Raw genomic sequence first — 8,768 nt, forward strand, 5'->3', positions numbered from 1 at the left:
GGGCGGCCTGGCCGGCGTGCGGGGCATCCGCTGGGTACGTGCGGGGCCGGGCTCGGGACCCTCCTGCTGCGCCCGGGGCAGGGGATCGGGATCGGGATCGGGATGGGGACCCTCCTGTTGCGCCCGGGACTGGGCTCCTTCGTCCATCCCCGCTAAAACAGGGGTAGGGTCCACGCCCTGCCCCACACAGGGTGATGGTCCTGTCTTACCCCCTCCACCTGGCCCTGGATGAGACAGGGCTGGGCTGCTTGGGTGGCTTTTCACCCCTCCCGGAGCCTGAGGCAGAAGTGGGCAGCCGGGTCCTCACCCCTGGCAGGGCAGGGAGTGGGGCTGAGGGTCCGTGGCTATGCTGGGGCGGCCCTCGAGGGGCCAGCGGGTGGCAGACACCCCTCCCCTGGAGTCCCCGGGCAGTGGAAGTCCCCGTGGTTTCTGTTTCTGGCTGTTCTGGAAGGGGCTTGGGGCCGGCGAGGGCAGCTGGGAGCAGATCTGTGCCGTGGAAAGGGGGCGGCGAAGGCAGCGTGTAGGCTAGAGGGCATGAAACGCCAGGGGCAGTGGCCTGGTGCAAACAGGTGTCGGCTGCCGGGGTCATGGAAGCATCCCTGCTTAGTGGTAGGGGCTTACAGCCGAGAGCGGGGGGCTCACGGGTAATCCCAGCCCCTGGGATCCGTGCAGGGGATCACCCTGCCACCCTGAGAGTTCCTGGTGATGGGGCCGGAGCCCGGCCTCTGGGTGCAGAGCAGGAGAGAAAACAGCTTTCACTTCTTCAGGGAGCCTATATGGGTGGGGAAGCCTGGGGGCAGCCAAGCCTGGAGCCTCAGGGTGCCCTGTTGTTTCCGATGAGTGTCTTCAAGGGCTTTAGAGTAGCTCAGAGCAGGGCTGTGGCCCGTGACCTGCGCAGTGCTGGCTTGTACTGATTCAGTGCAAGCAGCTGGGAGCAGGGCACGGGGCTCCCGGTTGGTGCCACAGCTTCTCCACCAGCTCGCACCAGCCCATTCCCCAGCTCCGCTCTCACCCAGGCATGAAATGAGACCTGTTATTGCGTTTCAATGCACAGCAGCTGTGCACCGGTCTGCCTGGGTCTGAGATGAGAGCATGTGAGCAGGGTGCTTTTTCCCCTCCCGGCCCTGCGGCATCGTGGTCCAACGCCCCTTCCCTTCACAGCTGGAGGGTTTCCACAGGCAACGAGGATGCAGTTGACACCAGGATGGGTCTGGAGCCTGCTCTAGGCTGGGGTTCCCTTTGCAAAATGTTGCCCCCTTTGCCAGGAGCACAAAGCCTTGCCAGCAGCAGGGGTAGGACATCACATAGGCCTGAAGGGTCTGGGGTAACTGGGACAGGAATAGTGTGGGGTGGGGGCACCCCATGAGGCAGCTCCAGCCCCCAGGAGCTACACTTTGACTCTGTGCACAGTCTCAGCTCTGGGGCAGCCCATGGAGAGAGCCAGGGGCATTGGGGTTGCTGAGAGACGGGGATAGTTCTGCCTGGATCTTGCTGTCAAACTGCACCTGGCCTTCTCCGGGGTGGGGTGCCAGGTGCGTTGAACCTCCCGGGGTGGTAGGAGTCCATTGCAACCCCAGCCAGCTGATGGGATGAGGCAGTCAAGGACAGGGTGGCCATAATCCTCTGCATCCGCGCCCTGAGTCATGCCTCCTTGATCTCAGGCCCTTGGGAGACTGGGGTTCCCGCTGGAGACGGCAGCTTCATGCCATGACCTCACCCTTTCCTGCGGCCTTCTCACATGTCTCCGATGTTCAGTGGAGCTCTTGGCTCCAACCCGCCTGCATCATGCAGGCTCTGTATCAGCCCCTTGCTCTTGTGGGACCTCCAAACCCACCTGGCCAGAGCTGGGGCACGATGCCTGCCTTGGAGCAGGGGGGAAGGATGGTCATCCTGCGCCCATGGCCTCTCTGCCCCAGCTCAGCAGCTAGGATCTGAAGTCATACAAGTATAAAATCAGAGATCATAAGGGTTGGAAGGGACCTCTAGTCCAACCCCCTGCTCCAAGCAGGACCAGCCCCAACTAGATCATCCCAGCCAAGGCTTCATCTTAAAAACTTCCAAGGATGGAGACTCCACCACCTGTCTGGGCAGCCTATTCCAGTGCTTCACTACCTGCCTGGTGAGAAAGTATTTTTTAATATCCAACCTAAACTTCCCTTGCTGCAATGTGAGCCCATTGCTCCTTGTTCTGTCATCTCTCACTACTGAGAACAGTCCAGCTCCATCCTCTTTCAACCCCGCTGCAGGGAGTTGAAGGCTGCTATTAAATCCCCTCGTCAGGCTTCTCTTCTGCAGACTAAATAACCCCAGGTCCCTCAGCCTCTCCTGAAGTCCCTAAACCCAGAGATTTATCTCCTGTCGTGAGGGGGAGAGTGGAGACCTGAGCCCAGCATGTGGGCTCTGGGAGGCCTCCATGGACACCTCCGGGGGCTCTGGGCTTGGTTCACTGGTCTCCCGGAAGGGCGAGGGCTTGCACAGGGGCCCCGGTGACCAGAATAGCTTTGTTGTTGTCCCAGGGATCCCGAACAAAGGCAAGTGCAAAAGCGAGAGCTTGGCTAGCTGCCCGGTGCTGCCGGATTTCTGGAGGCAGACAGGATCTTGGGGCCTTTGCATCCAGCGAGCAGGAAGATGGAAAGAGGCAACTCCTTAGGAAGCTATTTGGAGACAGTGGCTGAGACACAGGGGACAGCGGGGTGGGGGCCCGGAGGGGACATCCTGCCTCTCAGGCAGGCAAGAGGCATGCAGAGCTGTGGGGCAGCGGTCAGCCTTTGACACCGCAGAGGTGCCCGGGCAGATAAAGAGCCCTGGTGCCCAGACGTACCCACGAACTGGAGCGCTGGGCTCCTTTCGCAGGCTCTGGGGACATGGCTTGTGAGTCCTGCCGTTGCACTGGGGTCTGTACAGGGCATGAGCTATGTGTACACGTGTGCCAGGAGACATGGGCGCCCTTTGGGCTGTCTTGGAGAGGAGAAAGCTTGAGCTGGGAAGGAACCAAGACCCTGTGTGCCGGAGGGGATCCCCTTCCCCCTCTGAGCTGCAGGGCCAGCGGGGATGGTTACTCGTAGGCCCCTGGCAGTCTCAGGGGCCACACCAATGATGGGCAGCATGGTCCTCTGCCTGAAGAAGCATGGTTCCTGCTTCTTGTTCCTCCGGCTGCCACCCGTGGCAGCTTCCCAGCCTGGCCACAGCCCGGCTTTTATTCGTAAACACTTCCTTTGTAATCTCAGGAGCGTTTCCTGCTCCACTGCGCAGTCACAAGTCTTGGGAAAGTTTGTACAGTGAGTAAGAAACACTGCGTCCCAGAGGGCAGGTGCAGGGGACAGCGGTTTGTGCCTCCCAGAGTCCTGGGCCAGCTGGAGACTCGTAACGTGGTTGCATTTAGGGTTCCCTTTCCACGCTGGGCTTGCTGGTCGAGAAGGGTGGAGAAGGAGCTGTTTGAGGAGCTGGCTGAGATCCCTGTTGACCCTCACCGGCTGAAGTGGGAGCTCAGACATGCACCAGGCGCCTAGGAGTCGGGACCACAAGCTTGCAGCGGGACAGGGAGCCAGCCCCGAGGGGTGGGCAGGCCATCCGTGTGCCTTCGCTGTGCTGGACAGGGCCGGTGTCCCTGGACAGATCAGTGCCCAGACTGGCTTTATGGGGTAGCCCAGAGTCCAGGGGCAGGTTGGGTGGTGACCGCGGCAGGGGCAGGGTAGATGGCCTGGGGGTGCCCACCTGCCTGGGTGTCTGTCAGGGATACAGGAGCCAGGTAAGGCTCACGTGGCTGCTTTCTCCTCCCCTGAGTGCGTTCCTACCCGAGCTGCAGATGTGAAATATGTCTGGAGCAGATTGCAGGCCATGCCCAGCCCCTGCTGCCTGCACAGGAGAGCAGGCGGCAGCAATCAGCGCTGTCATTAGTGTGATGACAGCGGAGAGCTCCCGGGCATTCAGAAGGAGGCCAGGGCCCAGCGAGCCGGGGCTGGGACCCTGCTCTGGCGGTTAACTGCAGCAGTTCGTTCCAGCCAGGTCTAATAAGAGGCCTGAGAAACAGGTCTGACGGGTCCTTTCAGTTTTCCTTCATGCGCGCGGCGTTTGCTCAGCACACATGGCACCAGGCAGTGTTTGCACAGGGTATGACAGCCATCAGGGTGGGGGGAGCTGGGGCCACGCGGCTTCACTCCTGCTCTGTGTCCCCCGGTGCCCTTGTCCTTTCACATCGGTGCTGTGCTCCGTGGTGCCAGGGCACCAGAAACAAGGGCAGGAGGGAGCCAGACCTCCGAACTGCTCAGCACTTGCTGAACTTGCAGGGACTAAATCCCCCCAGGTGAAGGTCCCCAGTGAGGAGCCCAATGCCTGGGGCTGCCTGCACCTTGGTGGGTGCAGGAATGGTTTCCAAGTGCCCTGATGGGATGGGACCCCAAGCAGCACTGGGTGTCAGACTCAGGGCTGCAGCATCTTTCTGGTGCCTGTGCTCCTCTTCTTCACTCCTCCCAGCCTTATCCCCAGCTGCCAGCATCGGTGTGAAGAACTGCAGCAGAGAAACATCACAGCCCTTCGACCAGCAGTGGTATTGCCTGGCCCCCAAAAATATAACTCCTGGGTTATATCTGCCAGTGCAGGGTCCAGTGGGCCAGGCGCAGGTGCCATTCCCTGCTCCCCTGCCACCTCGTGGTAAAGTGCTGCAGTAGCAGCCTGCTCTGAGCACCCGGCATTGCTACGGGTCTGTCCACTCCCAGTCACCAGGTGTAAATGTTGTGAAGTGCACCAGGCCTTGGCAGTCTTCTTCGGCAGTCACAGAATCAGAGAACATGAGGGTTGGGAGGGAGCTCAGGAGGTCACATCGAGTCCAACCCCCAGTTCCAAGCAGGACCAGCCTCAGCTACATCATCCCAGACTTGGCTTTGTCTCCCTGGGTCTTCAAATCCTCCAAGGATGGAGATGCCACCACCTCTCTGGAGAGCCTGTTCCAGTGCTTCACCACCCTCCTAGTGAGACAGTTTTTCCTAATATCCAACTTCAACTTCCCTTGCTGCAACTGGAGATCACTGCTCCTTGTGTCATCTGCCACCACTGAGAATAGTGCAGCTCCATCCTCTTTGCAACCTCCTTGCAGGCAGTTGAAGGCTCCTATCAAATCCCTCCTGAGTCTTCTCTTCTGCAGACTAAATAAGCCTGGTTCTCTCCACCTCTCCTCACAAGTCCTGTACCCCAGCCCCTGAACCATTTTCCTTGCCCTCCACTGGATTCTCTCCAATGTGTCCACATCCTTTTTGTAGCGGGAGGCCTACAACTGGACCCAGGACTCCAGATGTGGCCTCACCAGTGCCTAGTCAAAGGGAATAATCACTGCCCTCGATCTGCTGGCAACACACCTACCAATGCAGCCCAGGATGCCCTTAGCCTTCTTGGCAAAAAGGGCACAGTGCTGGCTCATATTCAGTTTATTGTCCACTGTCACCCCCAGGTCCTTCTCTGCAAAACTACTGCTTAGCTAGTCAGTTCCCAGCCTGTACCAGTGCAATGCCTTGCAGTCAAGGATGATTGTCTTCCATGACTGTCCTATCTGTGGGTCTGAAGATGACTGATGAGGCTGTTCTGGGATCAAGAGACTCTGCTGCATGTTTCCATGTGGGGTGGGTGGCTCTGGGTTATAGGTTCAGTCTGTGACATGCTGTTTCTGCTGCCCCTGCTTTTCTGATTCCTGTTGTCATTGCAAGGTTTCAAAGTACTGAGGTCCCTGTAGCAGACTTCCTCCATTTGGGGCAATCCTGGGTGATACTCTCCCATGAGTTGATGTCAATATTGCATTTTTTCAAGTTGGCCTTGAAGTGCTTTCTCTGCCCTCCTCTTGACCATGTGCCTTCACCAAGATGGGAGAATACAGCTTGCTTTGGGAGACTGGAGTCAGACATCCAGATGACGTGGCCAGCCCAGCGAAGTTGATGTGAGACGATCAGCGCCTCGATGCTCATGGTGTTTGCTTGCAAAAGGATGCTAATGTTGGTGCATCTGTTTTCCCACTGGATTCAAAGCATCTTTTATGAGCAGCATTGATGGTACTTCTCCCGTGACTTGACATATCTCCTGTATGTTGTCCACGTCCCAGCTCTGTACAGCAAGATGAGGATTATGACTACTCAATAAACCACGAGCTTGGTTTCGGAGCTGACGTTGCGGTCTTCAAACGCCCATTTCTGCAGGTGTCCAAAGGCTGCACTTGCACATTTGAGGCAATGTTGGATCTCTTTGTTGCCATCGTTCTTCTGCGACAGGTGGCCTTCAAGGTATGGGACCACTGATGCCTTTATTGAAGCATGCAAGAAAAAGGGACTGATGCTCAACAGTCAGAAAACTAAGATCCCCCATCAACAAGCTCTTAATGAATAGTCCCCACTTCCGGTAGTTCAGATTCACGGTGAAACTCTGGAGAATGTCGAGTCACAGAAACCATCTCCTGCAGCAGCTTGGGCCTGGGCCTGGCTGGTACCCCCGGCAGGGGCTGTGCCTCTAAGTGGGTCCCCTTTCCCCAGCAATGGTGCTTATCCCTGCACTATCCCTTCCCCAGGCCTGGGAGCAGCTTCTACACATCCACAGCCTATGATAAGGCACTAACCCTTTGGTGTCACCCTGACAGGGCTTGTGCTCTCCATCTACTCCGTGGCTGGTTCCTTGCAGAGGGACAGGGCCCCCCGCTCCCCCATATTTGTGCAGTGCCCAGCCCCGGTCTTGGCTCCGGGTCCCTGGTCCCTTGCAGAGGGACGGTGTCCCCCAGACCCTCATATTTGTGCAGTGCCCTGCCCTCCCCAGCCCTGGCTCCAGGCTGCCCACCTTGCTTCAACCGCCACCTGCTCATGGCACAGGATTGCTGTGTCCAGGCATGGACTGACTCAGGCAGAGTCGGTCTGGGCGTGCCCTGGGCTCCTCCCAGGCTGAACATGTTGCACCCGCAGCTATTTCCAGCCGGAGCAGCTCAGCACCCTCAGGCAGTGTCTCAGGGTGGCTGCAACCACCCTCTGCAGCACATCACAGAGTCACCAAATATACTCACCCAGCCCCGGCCAGGAACACCCTGCCGGTGTATGCGGGGAATGCTGAGCCCAAAAATAATTTGAATCATCCCTACACTATGGTGGGTAAGCTGTCACCACCCATGAAAGAGATCTGGGAGTTGTGGACAGTGCGCTAAAACCATCAGCTCCATGCTCAGCCACCATCAAAAAGGCAACCATGATAAGGGGTTATTAAGAAGGGTATGATGAACGCTGCTGAAAGTATCATGATGCCCCTTATACATCCCCAGTGCATCCACACCTTGAATCCTGCACCCAGTTCCAGTCCCCGCACCTCCAGGAGGATGTAGAAGAACCAGAGAAGGGACCAAAAAGGGCATCAAGGATGATAAGCAGTACGGAGGGGCTTCCGTATGAGGAGAGTCTAACAAGGCCAGGCCGGGTCTGTAGAAAAGAGACGCTTGAAGGGAGACATGAGAAGAGTTTTGCCAAAATACTGAAGGGTGAAGACCAAGTCAGTAGGGATTTTTTCTTGACTGTCTCTCTCCAGACAAGAATGAAGGGTCACTGCATGAAATGACCAGGTTGTCATTTTAAATGACCACAAGGAAGTTCTTTCTCCCCCAGCATGGCATGAAAGGCTGGGACTGGTGGCCACCAGATGCTGACCTCCTGAGGTCCCTTCCCACCCTCATGTTCTATGATCCTATGGTGCTAAATACAGCAATTAGCATGAAAGTGTAGCCAGATTCACAAAGGGATCGGACACAGGCCTGGAGGAAGGGGGCATTGGGAGCTATTGGGCACAGGAGTGATGGGCACGGCGTTTGCATCAGTGTCCTGGACTTTCAATGCTGAAGACTGCAAGAGACAGAGGAGCAGGGAAAAGCCCTGGTCAGACCCAGTCGCTCTCATAGATTCATACATAGATTCATAGATCCATAGATGTTCGGGTCGGAAGGGACCTCAATAGATCAGCGAGTCCGACCCCCTGCATAAGCAGGAAAGAGTGCTGGGTCTAGATGACCCCAGCTAGATGGTTATCTAACCTCCTCTTGAAGACCCCCAGGGTAGGGGAGAGCACCACCTCCCTTGGGAGCCTGTTCCAGACTTTGGCCACTCGAACTGTGAAGAAGTTCTTCCTAATGTCCAATCTAAATCTGCTCTCTGCTAGCTTGTGGCCATTATTTGTTGTAACCCCCAGGGGCGCCTTGGTGAATAAATACTCACCAATTTCCTTCTGTGTCCCCGTGATGAACTTATAGGCAGCCACAAGGTCGCCTCTCAACCTTCTCTTGTGGAGGCTGAAAAGGTCCAGTTTCTCTAGTCTCTCCTCGTAGGGCTTGGTCTGTAGGCCCTTAACCATACGAGTGGCCCTTCTCTGGACCCTCTCCAGGTTATCCGCATCCCTCTTGAAGTGCGGCGCCCAGAATTGCACGCAGTACTCCAACTGCGGTCTGACCAGCGCCCGATAGAGGGGAAGTATCACCTCCTTGGACCTATTCGTCATGCATCTGCTGATGCACGATAAAGTGACATTGGCTTTTTTGATGGCTTCGTCACACTGCCGACTCATGTTCATCTTGGAGTCCACTAGGACTCCAAGATCCCTTTCCACTTCTGTGCCACCCGGCAGGTCATTCCCTAGGCTGTAGGTGTGCTGGACATTTTTCCTCCCTAGGTGCAGCACTTTGCATTTCTCCTTGTTGAACTGCATTCTGTTGTTTTCTGCCCACTTGTCCAACCTGTCAAGGTCTGCTTGCAGCTGTTCCCTGCCCT

General features: G+C 57.0%; 1 protein-coding gene across 1 annotated transcript in view; it reads left to right on the plus strand.

Annotated features, from left to right (window-relative positions):
• Position 1: 1 nt before the first annotated feature.
• Positions 2–8,768, plus strand: part of RAPGEF3 (Rap guanine nucleotide exchange factor 3) — a gene marked incomplete at its 5' end in the record, with an annotated part of 21,008 nt that continues 12,241 nt past the window's right edge. The window contains one exon of the mRNA XM_014525525.2: positions 2–34. Within this exon, the coding sequence (XP_014381011.1) occupies positions 2–34 (33 nt within the window). The remainder of the gene's footprint in view (positions 35–8,768) is intronic.

Source organism: Alligator sinensis, unplaced genomic scaffold (assembly GCF_000455745.1).
Source record: "Alligator sinensis unplaced genomic scaffold, ASM45574v1 scaffold149_1, whole genome shotgun sequence".
NCBI classification, from domain to species: domain Eukaryota; kingdom Metazoa; phylum Chordata; order Crocodylia; family Alligatoridae; genus Alligator; species Alligator sinensis.